A 20,177-nucleotide genomic window follows, 5' to 3' on the forward strand; every position below is an offset into this window, starting at 1 on the left:
TGAAACCAGGCAAAAGCCACCACTGGAAAAGAACTGCTCATCTGGGCTGGTACATGGTGCGAGTGAATCCCCTCTCCCTTTGATTTCTGCTTGCAACTTAAAGGTAGAGTTAACTGGAAAAGTTGTCAGAACTGCTCTGAACACCCGTGAGCCACACTTGTGCCCCCTTCTCCTTCCTCAGAGCACAGCCCCTCCACACCACTGCAGGACCTCTGCTTTTCCTTTCCCAGGGGCAATTTCAGCTCTCCTCTTCCTTGCTCAGACTGAGGTTTACAGCATCCAGAAGGGATCTGTTCTCCATCAGATCATCTGAACTCAGCAAAGACCCACAGGTCCTCCCATGACTGCTCCAATCAGCGAAGCTCTCCTTTCCCTCTCAGCTTTGCTGGTGGCAGTACAAGGAAAGCCGGGACCCACTTGTGCTGCCCACCCCCCAGAACACCTGTGCTCCCCAACAGCTCCAATTGTTTTGGGTGGCCAAGATAAGCCGAGCAAAGCAGGAAGAGCAGCTGTGCAGTCAGATCAGAAATGGCTCAGAGACTTCCAACACAGACAGCCTGTCTCACGCTGCTGGAAACCTTCTCCTTCACCTCCTCAAACCCTTAATTGCTTCTCAGAAACCAATTTCTCCTGCTGCTCCACATCTGAGGGAGCTGGGAGTTGTGGCAGGAGCAACAGTATCCCCTTTCGATGAGAAAAAAACCAGCCATTACCCCATATGCTCAAACAGGCTCCTGGCTCTTACTTAGGGCCGTGGGCCTCTTAGCAATGCCACGTGCTGTGAACTTTGTAGATCTGTTCCCTTGGCGTGGGCTGGGGAGGAGCGTGCTCTCCTTTCTGCAAGCTTCCTTAATTTGCATTCCCCTGGGCAGATGCTAAACACATGCTGGTGCCAGCTGGTCTGTTGCTGCGTACTTGGCTTGCTCAGGCTGCAGGCTGGGACTCCAGTTCACATCTGTAGCCACAGCTCCCAGAGCCCTGAGCCCTCCTGGGTTGGTGCAGGATGTGGGCTACATCATCCCAAGACCCCACCAATTCAGTGGGCACGCAGGGCTGCCACACTCACACAAACTTCATTCACACTTGTATCTCAAGGGAGTGGCGGATAAATTTACCAGTCTGCATTAGAAGCCTTCCCTTCCTCTTCTTGTTTCCACAACTCACTCCCAGTAACCACTGCCCAACCTAGAGCAGCTGGGTGATGGGAAGGGAGGGTGTGAAAACAGCCCAAAACTCACCTTACACAGCCATGAAAGGAGGAAGGAGATAGGCAGAGAGCTCACCAAGGCTGGCTTTAGACCACTCCCCCTTTACAGGCTGAAATCCCAAGCTTTGGTTGCTCTTGCTTTGTTGGCCAGGCTGTGAACTAGGCACAAGGTCCTGCAGTTTGCATGTAGCAGACTGGCCTCTCTACTTACTGCCACTAGTGCATCCTACAAAAACTTCACATTAACAAATAAGCCATTAAAATCCTGCAACACTCAACTCTAAACCCGTAGCCCGGCATTCTCACACTTCACTAAACATCTCAGAAGATGAAATGCCAGGATGCTATTGTTCCTCCACCTCCAGAAAGCAAGCTTTTCACATAGCCAAGACCAGAGCTGTGAAGCTGGGCCAGCAGTCAGATAAGCTGCATTTTCTGCAGGTCTTGGGACACATCTCAAGCTCTCACATGGGTTGATATTCAGCAACAGCTACAATGCACTTCCTGCAGTAGCAGAAAAAGCTGGAGAGCCTGTGCAGCAACAGGGAAATGGCTCTGCCTGACCCCGATACATGCTGCTGCACAGGCAGCCTTGCAAAGCAAGGCTCTGGGCATCTCCTGTCCTCCATGTTCTACCACATGGCTAAGCTGCACGCAAGAGGCTTTGTTGCAGAAGGGGTGGAAACAGGCTCTAAGTCTTCACAAAAGGATAAGAAATCATGAAGTGGACCCTCAGAGAGTTCAGGCTGCCACATCAGCCCCATTGTCTCCCTGGCTCTGAGTTGTTTCTGTACATTCAGAAGCCTCATGCAATCCCATAGCCTAAATTTGGCAGCAGAAAGTCTGTGCATGAAACAGCAAATGTTGCATGGGCCAGACCTGTCCACACAGCATGGGAGAAGGGGAGAGGGTACAACATTGAGTATATGACAGACAGACTGGCTACACGGCACCCATGCTGCTCCCCTGACTCTCACTCCCAAGTTTTCCCAGAATGTAGAGGCGTTGTGTAGTGGAGAGCACAAGAAAATCCACTGCAAGCAAGCAATGCTGTTGGAACTGCAAACACCCATCCCAGGGCACTTCTAACAGCCTCTTGCAAGCTGTCTGAAACTCATGCACTGCAGCATTCTGAAGCAATGGCATTTCATTCTCCTATCAAGCACCAAAGACTCTTGCTCCCCCAAAAGAAGAGACATTTGTCTGTGGTGCACTGGGTGTTGGCTGCTGAGCACAAAGCACTCCTTCTCCCCAGTAGCATCCTTCCCCAGAAGAACCGACCTCCTTTGCGAGCCAGGTCTCCCCCCACTCTGAACAAGACGTGCTGTCATGTCACCCTTACTGGTTGCCCAGGTACTCTCTGAAAACACCTTTACAGAAACTGAAAGCACCAGCAGCTGCTGAAGCCTCTTCAGTCTCTGGAGCCACACAGAACTAACACTCACAGTTGGTTGTACAATTTAAAACATCTTTCCCAGGGCTATTATTAGACACTTTTATTAGTGCTTTATATATACCTAGTGAACAAGGCTCCAGAGTAAGGCAGCAGGCTGTATAAGCCAAGACAGAGAAAAACCATCATTTGCGCTTAGGTTAAATAAATCACTCTAATTCCCATGTTAACTCTCATTGCTACATCTAAGCCAGAGAAAATAGCAGAGCCTGGTTTGAGACCAGGAGTGAACATGAGTTGAGAGCTTTTAACAGAAAGTTTAAACAGAAAATGCCCTGAGCTTCTTGTGCACAAGTGAAACTCAGCAGCCAGCTCAACAACTGATGGCAGCGCAGGGAGCAGACCCCCAGGCAGCTCTCTCCTCAGCAGAAAACACCCACATTTCAACACTTCTGTCCACATTTTGATGAAGAACAAATGCAGAAGAACTGTAAGGGAAACATCTCAGCATTAGCACCCAGTGTTTCCATTGGCTTTAGCTTTAATAACACTGTAACTGCATCTTCCCATACCTTTGACACAAACCAATGAAACAATACATGAGAATCTGCAGCAGTCTCCTAGAAAAATGCCATCACACACCAAAATAAGTGGAAGTTTCTTGAAAACAGAACTTCTGTCACTTCCAGCCATCAGACAATAAAAGAGGTGCTACATAAAAAGGTGGTATGAAGCATGCTTTAAAAAGGGGAGTCCCAAATGCATCACGGCTGTTAAATTTGTTGGCACTAATTTAATTTCTCTTCCAACATGAACTCTCATGTTCTGAATGAAGTTCTCACTTCTCTCTCAGATTTCTAAGTGGAGAAAGAACAAGAGTCCTCTGCCACTGTGGCCATGCTCAGGGTGCAGCACTCAGGGCTGTCCTACACCAAGGGACAGCAGTGCTGGATTACAAGGTTGGCGCACACAGCATCACCCCTAAAATCCAGACGCAAGCCAAGCAGTAAACAAACACACTGTAAGGCAAAGGAAGAAGTTCTGCCTGTTGAAAGCATCAAGGACACGGGGCAGAATCTCAAGCAGAGACCACCTGCATCCACCCATCCCAAACCTGCTCTCCTTATCCTCCTGCCTGCTCACCACCATGCCCTGGGCTCCCATTTCTCACCTGTGCTCTCAGGCCAAAGGGAATTATCTCTGCAAAGGTGTTTAGTGAGCTGAGCCACGAAGACAAGTTTTCCTGTGCGTAAATGTTAACTTAAACATGGGTTAATTTTCCGTCTTCAAACCTTCATATCTGAGAACATGTATTATTGATGTATTTCACAAAACTTAACTCCCAGAAGGCTGTGAGTCTAAATGGTCTAGCAGCCACATACTGCACAGAAACACCCTGAAGGATTTCTGTTGCATTTAAATCTGAAACCAGAGCCACAGAAGTGAGGCATTTTGTTCTTTGACACCTGGACTCATAATAAAAAAAAACATTTATTAATGAAAAATGCTAAGAGGGCCAGCCAGCATGGCTGAAGGGTGGAAGTCCCCGCCTTTGCGCACCACAGACATCCATCACACTTACTTTGTAAAAGCGGGAAAGGATTTGATATCAGGGGACTTGCGGTTTCTGCAAAAAAGAAAGAGATTTAAATATTGAGACTGGCAGAGACCTCGCTGCATGCTACACAGCTCTGCCTATCTGCTCACTGATCCTTATCCTTACTCTGCACTTCCAGATTTAACTGTGGCAGGATAGGGGTCTCCATTTACCGCAAATTACGACATGTCCAGCTGTGAATTTTCTCTCTGTGTCTTGCTAAGTTTCTCATGGCTAGGAATCTGCATCCTTCCTTCCCATTTTGAAATGTCCAGAGGTCAAGTGGAGAGGGCCAGCAGAAGAAAAACCAGGGGGAAAGAAACCCTTTACAAATGCTTTTTTTGGGGCCCCAGATGCAAATTCTCAGATTTACCATGCAGCTTCTTCAAACTGAAGCTGGGAAAGAAAAACAAGGTGTTTTAGCCTCACTGGATGGTATGCCAAAGGAAAGAGTTCCTAAGCAGGGTGCGTTACTTCAGGCTGAGAATACACATCTTCTGTCGAGCACACCTCACAGACTGCCTCTCTTTAAGGTGTGACTGAAAGGAATGGAAACCCTGGATGCTCAATGAACCCTTGGTCAACCAGAGGCCATCTGCATCCACCGCGCAGTGCACTGGAGCAGAAGCAGTGATTCTCAGCACCTCAGACCCTGTGCAGTTTCCTACAGTTTCCAGGCGAGGTCCTTTAGTGTCAAACCCCTGCAGAGGGGAAGAAACCATTAGTGTTAAATATTCAGTCATCAATTCAGTGCATTTACAGAATGGTCCCAGGTCCAAAGTTATGAATTGAAACATCAGTGAATGAGGCTCTCAGGGCTGACAGCCTTGGACTGGTTTGCTTGGAAGGAAAACTTAACTCATTAACCGCATAGGTCAAGCACAGTGAGCCTTTGTGCTAAATATTTCAACATGATGAGGATCTGAGCTGTTGAAGAGGGCTTCAGCTGGCAGGGCCACCCAGTAAGGAATGAAGATGAAGGCATGGATGATGCTTGGCAAGGACATGAATAGACAGTGCTATGGAAAGGGTATGCATGGAAGGCACCAGCTGGATACAGAACACTGCTGATTGCTTAACACATTTCTTCTACCCAACATTGCACTAAGAGTGTTATTTGCAGCTGATGAAGTCTGTATTTGGAGGAAGATCTCCACTGAAACAGGTTCCTAATCTGGTCCTGCTGAGCAGCTGAACAGGGCAGGCTCCTCTAGGTACCATTCTTTCACTGTTCTCTCTGCCTCTGCTTTGGGAATTGTTGTACTTATTCAGTGAACACGGATGCTCACTGGACCATCCCATGGCTTCAGGCTTTAAAGGGCTCTTTCAGCACCCCAGATGCAAGTAAGCTTTTGAGAGCCAAAACCCAACATTTTACCGTCCCCCCAGAAGTGAACCTGATCTGGAAGAGGCACACAGTGCACAGCAGTGGCATACACCACTTAATACACTGCAATGAATTCTCAACATACTCTCTGGCTGCCTTCCAGCCAGAAGTGCTAACGTAGTCTCCTTGTTATGCTTGCCTTTCTATACATATGAAAAACATTGTCAGTCTGCAACAGGAGTTCAGGCCACTTGCTAAACATTGCTACTATGGTATTTTAAGCAAAGACAGACAGTTGGGATTTTTCTGGTCTTTACATTACGGGCCATTTTGTTATCCATGCACTGTAATGTGCCTCAGCACAGTCAGTTCCTCTAAAGGCACCTACTCAGAGAATAGTCACGGTTTAAATGATTAATGATAATTTGGCTTGCTCTGGGGATTTGCTAATCTTTCACTCCATAGATACTGCAGGCAAAACTGAAACAGTTCACGTTTTTCTGCCCATACATTGGTCTGTCAGTGACTCTTTTTGCCATGTCCTGTCCAGCCCCAGCCCAGCACAATATCTGTGCTTGAAGACTGCAATCCACAGCTTGTATCACTGGCTGTTTGTTTCCAATTTTGCTGACTGCTCACACTCTTGCCTCAATGTCTCTCATATGTATTGTCTCAATGTCCTTCCTGGTGTCTCAGGGCTTTTCAGCAATTGGCAGGATATCACCCACAGAGACTTGCTGCTGAGTGGTTATTTTAACCCAGGTATTTTTTTTCCTGTCTACAAGTTGCCTGTTCAACATAACAAGCCTGGAACAACTTAAATGAATGTGGCACCAGAAATGAACATTCATTCCCAGAAACCTCAATTCCATGCAAATGCCCAGTGGACACAGTAACTCTTATTTATGCGACAGAGCAAAGCAACGCTTTCTTCAGCTGAAGCCTCTCCCTGTGTCACTCTTACTCTGATGGTGAGAACAGTGGTCAGATGGTAATCCTTCATCTGGGCACATCATTTTTAGGCTGCTTTGAAAAATGCAGTTCTATGCATGTGCAAATGTGTTGCCCCATCATCAGCATTACCTGTGCTCTGCACACCTTAGTTACAACAGTGTGGGAGCTCACATAACAACAACTTTCCTCCCTTTTCCTCACTCCTCAAAACTTGGTCATAAGCAGGCTTGGACCTCCCAACTTGATGGAAAGGCAGCAGTAGCAGGCTTGTACCATTTGCAAACCAACCAAAGGTAAGAAAGATTTACCAAGAGATGAACCATGTGAATGGGATTTGTATTTTGTGCTTCGGTCCAGCTGACATAACCTGTAAGACAGTTGGGTGCATCTCAGGAGGCAGAGGTGTAAGGGGCTGCCTGTGCTATCAGACTGTAATCAATAATCAAGAATTATTATGCCCCAAGCATTAAAGCTGTACTCACCCACCAAAAATCCTAGCCTAAAAGTCATGTCTTCCCACAACAAATCCAACCAGATGGGCTATATGGTCATTGGACTACAGAGAAAGAGTAGAAGAGGATGTATGGCCAACAACAGAAAAGAAGGAAGATCCCAGTGTTTATAACACATGTAGCTGACTCCTCCCGTACGTGCACCATGACCACCTGCACTTTCAGTGCAAAAAAGCTTTTTTGGATAGAAGTTTGGCAGTAGCCACTGCTGAGTGTCTTAGTCTGGCCTTCCATTCAGGTGCACTAGGGGACCTAGCATTATAAGGGCAAGAGTAGGAACGGAACTACTGTTCCTGCAACACAAGTTTTATGGGGGACTCAAGCAGACATCGTATCTGCTCCCATCACTACCAAACAAAGCTTCAGAAGAGATATAAATCACGAGTTTAACACTGATTTGCACTCTGCCTTTCTGCTGCTTTCCCTGAAACTAAAGGTTAGTTCCGCTCCGTTGCTAAGCCAGGAAGACATACTACATATTTCTGTTTAAGAGACCCTGTTTAACACACAGTAAAAATACTGGTTTTACATGGCAAGTGGTGAATGAGACATTTCTAATTATCTTTCTGCTTGAAATAGTTCCATGCTACAACTGGATGGGAATTAGGAACCATAATACTTTGCAGGATGCTGCTTATGTACATATTCACTAGCTAAATATAACTACCTTAAGTGTGCTGCATACATAGGAAAATAAAGTGCAGTACTGAAAAATTTTTTGCACTTAGAACTGATTCACTAAAAAGAAATATAGCATATAAGATCAGCAAATGACAGACTAACAAGTCTGTCATTTCTGAAAATCCCACTAAGCACATGTTTAAAGTTTGGTCCTATGTCCTTTAAATTTTGACAACCAGCACTTCTCAGGCTTTTCCAAAAATTTTTACTTCTAAATCAAAAGGAGGAAATTAATTTTTTTTTGGTCTTGATCTCACCTTAGCTTGGCATGAACTGATTCAAAAAAGAAGATATTTCCCTTGTCCCTTTACCCAGTCTGAAATAAACACTGCTGGAAAGAAAAGCTTCCCTGTGTAAATATGAATAAAAAGCAGTGATATTTTAAAAATTGTAAATGCTAAAATTTGTTCCACTGGAACTTATGACAGTAATAGTTACCTAATGCAGCAGATGAAATTGAGACATACTTATACAGCTTAAATCAACCTTGAAAGTTAAAAATATTTCCCAATTCCCTACATAATTTTAAATGTTGTCTCTTTCAAATTCATAATGTCTAGCAAGTTTAGACATCAACAAGTACTGTCATTTTCAACTAGTTTTTTCCTTCCGATGGCTGTATTTTAAGGTATCTAAACTAAAGAACTTTTTTTTTTGCTTTGGTTTTTTTTTTCTTCTTGAAGTCTCACGATTTCCTTCATCCTTCTTAACCTACAGGTGGTGTAACCCCAAATTCTTCATTTTACTAAGGAGTCATCCATGGTGTCCAAAACAACAGATCAAGGCTGGATTATGCTTTAAACACTAAGTTAGAGATGGCTGTTGCCCCTGAGGCTTTCTGAAGTCAGACAAAAAGTGAGACAATGGAGAAATCCAAAAGCTTGGGAAGTAATGTGTGGTTACACACTACATCAGTGCAGGACCAAGTCTGCAGACTCCCAGTCAAATGCTGCTCTACCCACTCTAGCTGCGCATGGTGGAAGAGGAAGGCAGCAAGCCTTCACTATTGAACACAATACACGTATTTGCCCCTTTCTGGGGCTTTTTCCTTCCCATGCTCAGGCTGATAATCACTAGGTTTTGCAAGAAGAGTATTTCACAAGCTGGCCTTCAAATATTGGTTGGCATCTTGAGAATTTAGTACAGAAAACCCCTGCACATGTCAAGACTCAGCAAAACGACCACCACCAAGGAATGTTTTCTTGAAAGCAGCTTTACAGCATCTTAAGATGATTAACAGCTTACGCATCGCAATGAGCCAATTCTGTCTTTTGGGATCAGGTCCTGTCATTGTGTTATGGACTTTGCTTAGTTCAGCAGTGAATAATCACAAGCTTCACATGACTTGGGACCTCAGTGTTGGCTGCCTGTGCTCCACAGGCATCACAAGGAAGCAATCTGCACATTTTACCAGATACTATTTTTAAAGCACTGTGAAACTTCCAGGTTTCATCAAAAAGCAAGTTTAACGGGCTGTGGAGACTCTTTGCCATTAATACAAAGGACATCCTCCCAATCATGAGGTGGACTGCAACTAAACAGTCCTCCTCCATCCACTCTGTGGCTCCATCATGCCCTGCTGGGAGACGGACCTTCTGCTAGTAGATGGGACTCAAACACAACCACAAAGTAGCATTTGCCATGCAGAACAGGAACTGTTTTATGGGCAGTAAGATGCCAGGTTACTCAGATAAGGATACCAGGTACCTGCATTCACTATGACAAGGATTGGGGCTGTGCATAGGGAAGAGACATCTGAAATCCAACATTTTCCATTCTAGTTGTCTTATTTCCACTTAGGACTTCCTACAGCATTCCACTGAAGTGTATTTTAGGTGGTTTTAGTTGCTGACCTTCCTGCTCTGCTTGTCCTCCCCCTCACTCCAGACATTAAGTAGTCTGTGGCACTGCAAGTCAGGATGGTGGCACAGTGAAAAAGCATAACATACCCTGCTGGGTGACCTAAAAAATCCTGCTGCTTTGTTTGATATCCCTATAACTGAGCCTGTAACACAAGCCTCACACCCAAAAAGAGCAAGTGGTACCGGGAATCAAGCATTTAACAAGGGCAAGCCACAGAGTCCTCAGGCTGCTCAGCTGGGACCTACATTTACCTTCCAAACCTGGGGACTATTCTTTACAGCAGCAGGAGTTTGGTGATAAGCAGCAGATGGGAGTGGGGAGGATGGAAGTGTCTGTCCTCCTGTCATTCTCAACCACGTTATCACCAGCTGCTTCCCTGCCTGTGCGAAATCTGCTGGCTGGAGCACAAGAGAGGACAAGCCAACAATGCCAGAATTACTCCCAAGAGTTCACATCACACATGTGAACACTGAGCCTCACAGAGTTTGTCCCACCTACTGAAACACAGCCATGGAAAGAAAGAAAATGGGGAGGTCAGGACAAGTCAGCTCTTCAAAAAGGAAGTTACTGAGAGCCCTGCTTGGACACCCAAGCACGCAGATGCCTGCAGAGCTTTCCATGGCCTCTCTAATCACCAGTGCCATTCATAGTGTGACATGGTGATGCTCACTCAGGCTGCTATCAGTGAGAACATTTAGACTGACTCCTGAGATCATGAAGAAATAAGAGTAAGAAATGGCTTGGTGCAAGAGCTGGAAAAGAGCACTGAATGGGACATATAGGAAGCAGCACAAAGATGGAGTCAAGAGGGGAAAACAGGGCTGGGGAAGAAAAGAGGGATGCAGGATAGATAAGGGAAGGGGGAAAAGGGAAGAAGTTTATACATCCCCATGCACCAGTCTGGCTTTGAGGAGTGTGTCAGCTGCTTAATGCAGAAAGTAACTTCTTCCAGCCAGAGTCCAACTCCCCTCAAACCAGTCCTGAGCAGCTCACTCGTTTCTCAGGTTTCCTGGCTCAAACAAAAGTTTAGGTGAGCACCTTGCAATTCCTTGGCAGCCTGCCAGACCCTAGACTAAGCCACTAAAATAAACTGACCATACACGTGGTGCAGACAGAAACACTTCTTATGATGAAATAAGACGAGCAAATCATATGAAACTCACTATTCAATTTGTAAGAATTTCTGGTTTTGTTTTGATTTGTACTGTAAGCTTTTACTCATGTGCTTTAAATGTTGCAGTTCAGATAGAAACAGATTCAGAAGGATGAGTGTGATGTGAGCTGGTACAAGGAGATGGCAGGGAGAATCTGTGAGATGTGTCACAGCAACAATGGGTCAGTATTTAATAGCAGTTCAGACAGAACTAAAGTCTTGGACTATTCAATACAGCCACTCTTTCTTTGTGTGTGCTTCTTCTCAGTGGTTCCTGTGCCCCCTCCCAGGCTACAGGTTCATTTCCCCTCCTGCAAAACTTAACAAGAGGAGGTTTGCAGCCAGGTTTTACAATGCAGCTTTCTTGGCTTTAGGGACAAACTGTTTGATATGAAAGAAGATAATTCTGTCCTTCCTCTGTAAGCTATACAGGGCTTGACAGGAATAAAAAAGGAACAATCTAAGGCTGCTGCTTTCAAAAGGCCCCAGAGGAGTCAGGAACCCAAATGGTATAGTGGCATTTAAAGATGTGCACTTAAAGGCTTTGAAACCCTTCAGACAAACCACTCATACTACCCACAGAAGACAAGACATGAGGAGCAGACCTGCTGAGAGGCAAGTGGCCCCTTTCAGAGCAGCAAGTCAGGCTGGTAACTCTCGGCAGTCAGTGAACTATGCTGTTCTGTGTCATGTCTAACAGCCTGGTTGGGCTGACTGAAGACAGACTTGGCCAGCCCCTAAGGACTCCTGACTGCTGGTACCCAAGTGGAACAGGACTAAAGAGTACAAAGGCCTGAAACACAGAGACAAGCTCACCTGATGGGTTCTGCTTACACCTCTTTTCTTTAGGTTTTTCTGTCCCCGAATGAACAGCTGTAATTGTGGTGAATGCTTGGATTAGTACAGGATTTCTTCCCAAAACATAATATGCAGTATTTTAGTAACAACTTTTTTCCCATTCACTATCACCCACTCTGCTACTGTACAATGGTTTTCCAACATCACTTCATTCCTTTTCAACATGGTTCCAGAAAGCCCCTTATTTGCTTCAGAGGTAGACATAAACCCCCACAACAGATGCTGTGTAACCTGCTCCAGGGAGAAACCCCTTCCCTTACCTGTTCCTTCCAGCTAGCAGCGTTGCAAACACCACGTTTTGTACTCTTGAATGGGGAATGGAGGGAGGCCAGCCTTTTCTGCTGGCATGTTGTTTATCTCTGCATCAAGATGCTGAAATTACATTTCATCTGGTTTGTCTGTTATGCTCCAATTAGGGAGCAGGAGGTTACATTGGCAGGATAAAAATTTTGTAAAGAAAACTCTATAAATGGTGTATCTAAACAAAATTGTCTAGGCCAGTGGTTATTTTAGTTACTACCACTTGGACTTAAAACTCAAAGGAAACTCCAGAAGTGGAGTAAATTTTAATTCCTTCTAGCACATGAATTTTGGTCCCACATCTACACATCTGGTATGCTGTGACGTCCATGTAGTGAACTCACAAACAGCTGGACTCTGGTTACAGTGACATGTAAATAAACCGCCACATTTAGCACCACTGTAATATGCAAACTGCTGTTCTATTCATAGTCCTTAAACTTCTCTTGCTTGTTGCAAATGGCTTTGCTTCACATGGACTTCACTGATGCACAGACAAAGAATGAGTACTGCTTTACCTCCATCCATATTCCCCTTTCTCTGCATCTTTGCTCCCCACTCTAAAAATTATGCTGAAGTATCTGGACCTTGGGAGCAGGATCCCCATATCACCTTTTTTACAGGCTTGGAGTATTATGAACCTGGGGAGGAGTGAGAAGAGGGCACTACCCCAGGAAGGCTAGCTGCCTGCAAGCTTAAAGGCGGCACCCCAAAATATATAAACAATCACTGATCACAGCTGAATCCTGCTCTGGAGAGGGACGTAGTAAGCAACAGCAGGAGGGAGTGAACACACTTACCACTGGAGTTCTGAGAATTGCTGTTTGTTTCTTCAAAGTTGTTTTGCGCTTTGCCTTCCACTCTCCTGCTGAAAGCACTTTCTGCTGGGAGGAAAACAAAGCAGGTATGGTGACTGGTCAATACTGGGTGCAGAACCACACAGACAGGAGGCAAGACAACATGCTCCTGTGCCACATAATTGTATACCCTGAATACAGCAGAAAGGTCAAATACCTCATTTTGGAGGCAAATGGGCCATATTCATTGAAAGGATAACAGGTAGATATTTTTCTTGAATGCCTTCTGGCTGAGGTGGCCTGGATTGGCTCTTAGGGAGCCCACGAACACCAGTCCTGACTGAACCAGAAGGGTCATGGCTTCCTCCCCTGCAAAAAACCCCAACCCTTATCTTACTCTTCCTTAAGGCAATAAGCAGCCCTTAAAGCCTCTGGCATGGGTGACCAGGTCTGCAGATTGAACCTGAGTCCTCATCACAACAGAATCCAGTCACCTACAGAAGCACTATACCAGCTATCCCTGTGCTTCCCAGTAATCTGCATTCCCTTCCTAAACACCCTCCCTGAAATGTTCAAGTGGAGGACTGAAAGGCTGCCTCAGAGCCTGCCCACGATGTCTGGAAAAGCTGCACTAGATCTTCTGGCCCTCTGTGCTTTCCAACAGTGAACTCCCCACCGCACCCCTCCCCAAGGCCAAACAGGTAGGCTCTGCTCCTCAGCAGCTGGTGCTCTTGTCAGTTCACTTGCTTTGCACACTTCAGCAACAGCACTGGGCAATTTCCCAGTAACTGTAATGGGAGGACTCCTCCAGTGCGCAGAGGTGGTTCCTGACCCTGGTGGTAGCGGTAGTGTCCTGAAATGTCACTGTACAGCACAGCTGAGATGCCTCCCATCCTTCTCAAGCTGGTGTCCCTTAGCACAAGTTCAACAGTACAAATAGTGTGAGGTCTTGTCTCACTTCAACTAGCTTTGCAATATCTGAGGCAAAGTATTTTACTGTAGTGACTCAAAGGATAAACTAGAAATAAATACAATGGAAGGTGAACTGGCCAAACTAATGTGTATGGTCTATGCTGTATAGACTCTTCCCATACATGGACTCGATTCATGGAGTCCACTGTCACCCAATGGGTTCATCTGAACATGGCTTGGCAAGGCTCTGCTGGGCTCAGCAGCATGCAAATTGTATAGGGAGGGAGCTGGGGGACAGAAGTCTTTCATTCAGGAGTGACAGGGACTGCTGAAAACTGCTATCAGGTCATTATTTCATTATGTATTTCTGCAGACCACTGGAGTGGTCAGAACTGCTGTCATGCATTTCATAAAGAGGCCCCAGCTCCCTGCAGCCTCGCAGCCTCCCTGTTCTGAAATGTGGCTCAGACACACAGACTTTATGTCTGATGTGGCTAAAAACGACCTGAACTGCATGAAGCTCTCAGCCCATGAATTTTGGTCCAGCCAATCCTTAGTGGACCCTTGAACTCCTGAGCAGGCTTCTCAAATTCTCTATCTACTACATCCCTGACTCTTTCTAAAATGCAGAACAGGAAAACTTGGTAATCAAATCGGTTAAAACAGAATCATGTAAAACAGGGCTGAAAAGGACCTGGAGACATTATCTAGTCCACCCCCCTTGACAGATAAGTAATAGGAATGAGAGGCCTTAAGTAACTAGAAAATCAGATGGCACAGTGGGAAAAAGAGACCACGACAAAATGGATTAGGCCAACCTACCCCCTCAAGAGACCCAGGTTCAAATCCTGGCTTATGTCACAAGTGGAAGTGAGTTCGAGGTCTCCAAAAACATTTGGAAAAAATTTGCATGGTAGTTTTGTCCTCATCCCCTATCCTTTTTTTTTTTTTAACTTGCCAAGTCTGGCAACAAGAAAAAAACAGTTTAATGCATCTCCTTGGTCTTACTGCGTCCTTCCCACAGAGGAGAGGGCAGCTGACGCAAGTTCTCTCTCTCTCTCTCTCCCCGCCCTTGCACCTGAACCTTTTGCATGCAAAGCAAAATTATCTGTATAGACAAAGTAAGTGCCACTCTACTGAGCGTCTGTGCAAACACTGTCAGTGGAGCAGTACTCCACCATCGCTGGTATTATCCAGGCCCACGTGGAATGTCTCTAACCACAGCACTTGGAAGGCATCCCTTCTGGAGACCGTCTTCCTGAAAGGTGTTATGATCAATGCATTTGTACCAGAAATTCAAGAAGCTGCTCAGATTGCATTTGTACAAGACACTGCCTTGAAAGACACCATGGAAATGATGCCACCAGATAGACAGAGTAGGGACCTCCAGACTAATATTAGTTTCTTGAAGATCAATCTACCAGGCTCAAGCATCATGTGATTCCCTCCTCCATACAGGAGGAGAACAGCTCAAAGTTTTTACCCAATGTACTGATATACTTTTTGATTAGAGAAGTGGGGGGAAAAAAGTGCCTTTACAAAAAACATCTCCCAGTTACTGCTCAGATGAATCTGGCCTCTGACCCAGGAAGGCTCCCAGTTTTTTCACTTTTGTGAGAGACGTGAAACTGGAAGAAGTTGTTGCAAGTTTAAGTAAACAATGAAAAAGGTTATTCAGCTTTAACTCCTAACTTGGTTGAACTGAATGGACCTCAAATTAGTAATAAAATCTTATAAATGTTTAAGGGGTGCAATAACAATATGGAATCTCAGGACTCACAAGCTTTAAGAAGATAGGTCACTCACTGCAATACTGGTAGCTGCGGATGTGTGTGTTATCTAACAAAAAGCATCCTTGTTGAGTTTCTTGGCCTCTCCCACCACAGCCACCTCTGCTACTTGGCATCTGTCCATGCCAGACATTGCAGGGGCATTTAAACACCAGCTGATTAACCAGCAGTTCTTCTGTACTGAGATGGAATATGTATCTATCAATCCTACAGATTTAAGAGAGTTCTTCCCTGCTGCCTGGACATATGAACACTACGTCTCACACATCCTATTTATTAATAGTTATTTTTCAGTGCTCTTTGCTTGCTTTTTTTTTTATCCTTCCTTTTTTTTAAGGTTTGATCTTGTTTGGAAGGAGGAAACAGGGACTATGGGAGGATCAATCTTAACTTGAGTCTTCTAACACCTCTGTAATGGTTCTGTACCATTAATTTTGCTGCTGGAGCCCACCTTATCTCTCGCTGGTTCCTGTGGGGAGCTGAGCACTGTGAAAACACCTGTACTCCATTTTACTTCCTCAGGCACAGGCCAAGCCCTGAAAATATAGCCTTGAGGGAAACAAACACTAAATGCCAAACAAAGCTGAAAACCAAACAAAAATCCCCATATCTGACAAGCCATGACACCAATCCTTGTCAGGAAGCTCTCCTCAGTTTGTGACACCAGGATTTGAAACAGGGTCTTTTGTACCTCGTGGTTAGCATGATGCTTAAAAAACACCCAACTTGTCACTGGGAAGAGGTTATAAAGACCTACTGCTGATGTAGATTTTTATTTATAACGTGCCAAAGGATCTAATCCCCTCAACTGCTTCTGGAGTAGCTTTTCTAGGACAGTCATGGATGGAGCAGACTGAATCCAGGAAGGGTCAAAAGCCAACCCAGGGCAGGACTGGACACCAAGCAGTTAAGAAAGTTGATGGTAGAAAGGCAATTGGTACCTGTGATGGCCTTGCTTCCTGGGGATCCAGAATTTGGAGCGCGGAACATCTGGGATTGGGATGCGGGTGGGACACCGGAGGGGGTGCGGTGCAGGAGGGTAGAACATCGGTTTATTGAAGCCGGTGTTTTTTTGCTGGATTGGCTCGCCTGTGTCTTCACTGCCACGAAGAGTGGAGATCGAGAGAACTCTGGATATGAACACTCAGAACTAGTGCCTGGACAGTCAGTCAGCTCCCAGATTGTGTGCCTTCTGGGAGGGTTGCTTTCTAACAGCCATACTCATGAATCCCTTGCATGGTGACCTGCAGCAACTGTGGATCCACCGATCCCATGTAACAAAACTGTTTTCCCCACTCACCCCAGGGGGCAGATTCTTTAAGCTTATTAGTTCCCTTCCACACCTTTAACTGCCACGTGACCAACCCATTCCTCCTCCAGCAGGAATCACCCCATCCATCCAGGAGTACTATTTGATTGCCATGGCTTGGCTGGGTGTACCTGCAACTCTGTCCTCCATTTCTGTGTATATAAGAGTTTGCATTTTTAGAGCAGGTTTCTAATGTGATACTCAGAACTCTGAATAGGGAGCAGTTTACACCTTTGTTACTTGAGCCTTGCATAAATCCTAGAGATCTCTGGCTACACTCGTTGTCTCATTAACCAAATACAAAGGAAAGGGGGCTGTTGGTAATGGAAGGGAATTAGGAGGCAGTGTTCTCATCCTGCAAGTCAGGAAAGGCCTTTTGGCCCCATCTCCAGACAAGTACTGGTGACATGTGGAGAAATTCTGAGTATTACTGGGATACGCTCTTTGAATGTATTCACATTTTGGTATCTGCAAAGCACAGTGAGGATCATCTGGAATTTTCAATGCCAAAAGTCATATGAAAAACCTTCAGGAGGACAGCCCTTTGTCTAGGCCACATGAATTAAAAAAACAATTACAAAAATGGAGAAACAACCTAACAACCCTCTCCATTCCTCAGTGGCTTCTTCCATGGAAATTTGGATACGGATCCTGAAGCCCAAGTCCCATGCCAACCAGCTGCCATGAAGAAGCACTAAGAAACAAGGTTCGCATAACCCACAGCCCAAGCTCACTACCAGTAATTTCTATAAAGTGATATTTTAGGATGCCTAAGGTTGGACAGACAACACTAGCACCTGTTCATCCCATATAGTGTAATTCAGAAACACTCATCTACACTGAGAAGTTCTCCATCATGGACTGCCATGGCAGCACAACAGCCTGACTCTGAAACCAGTGAGGAGAAAAGTCACCCAGACTAGGACTGGATGCTCATTTCCAGAATCCCATGAGATATTATAGACCTCGAATGTGAACTGCTCTCATCTTCCCTGTCAGCAGTCAGCAGCACTGGAGAGTGAGGATGTGTACATTCAAAGTGGCTTGCAAAAAGATACCCAAAGGGAACAGGTTTTTGTTTTACTTGATCCAATACACAGATCCAAGATGACATTTCCTGTAAATGTTAGCGTACTTCTGCAGGAGATTCTGCACTAGGTTTTCTGGCCAGCTGAATAGGCAGGAGGCTTGCTTTTGCCTCCTATACTTCCTTTCAGTCTCCATGGATAAGATTATCCATGTTGTTGCCAAACTGCTGGCAAAAATGTAGTCAGATATGACAATTTCCCGCTTAGGTGTCATCTAGTTTCTCACAAGGCCCATTCCCACCAGTTGCTGCTTTATTCCCCATCCACACCAAGAGAAGCAGCAATCAGCCAACTATTCAGTCTCAGAAACAAAGAGCATCATTGCGAATCCTCTGCAGTCCAGATACTGCTCTCTGAGATCTGAAGAAAAAAGTCTCAATGCTATGAAGACCTCCAAAATTACTTCTTTTTCCTCCCAACTTAAACAAATATTATGTCTTCAAATTCAGACCCCAGAGAGAAGGCTGCTCCATCTGACACTAGGCAGAGACAGAGTTTGAGCCAGCAAGGCAAGACAGACAAAAGAATATCAGTTCTAGCAGTCTGGAGGATGCTAATAATTCATTGAAAAAAAAGTTTTAGTCTTTAGTTCATCAGATGACAAATTCCCTCTGAACACTAAGCAACACAGGTAGAGACAATCACATAGCTCCTCTATTCTGCTCTTGAAAAGTCATTTTCACTGTGGAACTCACTGCCTCAGACTGACGAAAAGGCCAAGTTCAAGATATTTCAAAAAATAAAAATACCGAGTGCTGATTGGTTAAAAAAACCTCCTGCCTCAAAATCTGTAGCTAGATAGCAAGACTGGAGACAGCATTGTGGACATAAGATCCCATAGCTGCTGCTGCTATGAAGTTTTTTTAAACTTTCTCAGAAAGCATCTGAGAGATGCCTCAGTTGAAGCTGACATACTGGAGATGGGAGGGCACGAGAGGAGTAATGTAGAGGGTAAATCTCAGTGAATGATCTCCAGCCACTTCGTAAACTGAGTGCACTGTGCTACAGCCACAGAGAATGGCACATGGTGTGCTAAAGAAAACAGATGATGCAGGTGATACTTAAAAGATGGAGGACTCTGCCTTGGCAGCAGGAAAAAGAGCTTGTTCATTGCCGCGCTTGGTCATGATGGCTGTAGAGGAACTCCCAGGGCAACGATGTAGCTAAAAAGACTGAGGTACTCTTTGGGTATGCAATCAGGGCACTTTCAAAGGTGATCAGGAAGACAATGTCAGCTCTCAGTTCCTTCACTAGACCCAGTGCTGGTGCATGCCCTTCATGAAGGTCGTTAACAGACTTGAGAATATTCAGATGAGAAGGCAAGAGGATAAATAAAAGACAAGAACAGCATACCTTACAATGGAAAGATCAAGTCATTCCTTTGGCTTAACTGGGAGGTTAGTTAGTATGAAGTGACTTGACAGCAGGCTATACAGAGGTCTAGAAAGGACAGAAATTTGGTAACTTAGTCCTCCTTCACATAGCAGACAAAGTTATAAACAGGATCCAGTGTCTGAAAGCTACAGCTGGATATTTTGAGTCTTAAATTAGTGAGGGCAATAATTCATCAAAATAATTACCTTAATAGGTTGCTGTATTTTCTGTCACTCTTAACAGCAAGATTAGATGCCTCTAAAACATATACGTAATTAAATCAAGGCAATCCTACAGCATGTGCTACTCCGGTCAGTCTAGAGATCACAGTGGTCCCTCCCAGCTTTCCTGGTTTTGGTAAGACCTTGAAGCCCTGTGAATGGCAAGCTGCAGCAGTAAGTAGAAAATCTCGCAGACATTTTAACATGTCTCCTTGAAAGATGCATAAATCCACACGCTACCACGATGCACCACAACAGAACAGAGATCAGATTATCAGTAACTTCGCTTTTACCAGGTAAAAATTCTGACTAATAATTAGTGTACCACATTTTTTCAGAAAGATCTTGTCAGGATCAGTAAAGAACCATTTGGATGGTTCAGATGGAATTATACCGTCATCTCTGGAGAAAAACCTATCTTTAATGAATATGATGGAAAGTGATTCCTTAACAATGGCCTGAAAATCAAGATGCTGAGTGGAAACCTCTGCTATTGGAAACAGGTGTTTCCATGGGAAAAACCCTGTGCTCAAACCTACCAAATTCTTAATGTGCTGCTTTATACATACATACAAATATTGCCAGTGGAGCCCGTTGCTAACGCACTGTAGGATCAGAGAGTAGGAAAAACATCTAACTCACAGATTTCACTCACTGAGATGAAGGAGGCAAAGACACACCATCCAACTGGCATCTGGATCTGTTTTTTTCTTGGTTAGGCAGGACCTGTGTGGAAACTACACGTGCTACCAAAAAGGATCCCTTTCCCCAAGAGGAAAAGCCATGATGGCAGCTGCCTTCAAGAAACACTGTGTTTAAGCACTTTTGATGAATGAATTGT

General features: G+C 44.9%; 1 protein-coding gene across 19 annotated transcripts in view; it reads right to left on the minus strand.

The window, feature by feature from the left end:
- Positions 1-20,177, minus strand: part of ZNF618 (zinc finger protein 618) — a 164,659-nt gene that overhangs the window by 18,558 nt on the left and 125,924 nt on the right. For 7 of the 19 annotated variants that reach the window (XM_069770888.1, XM_069770885.1, XM_069770883.1 and 4 more), the window contains 4 exons: positions 16,286-16,474; positions 12,646-12,729; positions 11,504-11,560; positions 4,183-4,227 (listed from right to left, as the gene is read on the minus strand). In XM_069770888.1, the coding sequence (XP_069626989.1) occupies positions 4,183-4,227; positions 11,504-11,560; positions 12,646-12,729; positions 16,286-16,474 (375 nt within the window). The remainder of the gene's footprint in view (positions 1-4,182; positions 4,228-11,503; positions 11,561-12,645; positions 12,730-16,285; positions 16,475-20,177) is intronic. The other 12 variants (XM_069770893.1, XM_069770891.1, XM_069770890.1 and 9 more) reach the window with 7 other exon arrangements.

The sequence above is a fragment of the Haliaeetus albicilla genome, chromosome 26 (genome assembly GCF_947461875.1).
Source record: "Haliaeetus albicilla chromosome 26, bHalAlb1.1, whole genome shotgun sequence".
Classification (NCBI taxonomy): domain Eukaryota; kingdom Metazoa; phylum Chordata; class Aves; order Accipitriformes; family Accipitridae; genus Haliaeetus; species Haliaeetus albicilla.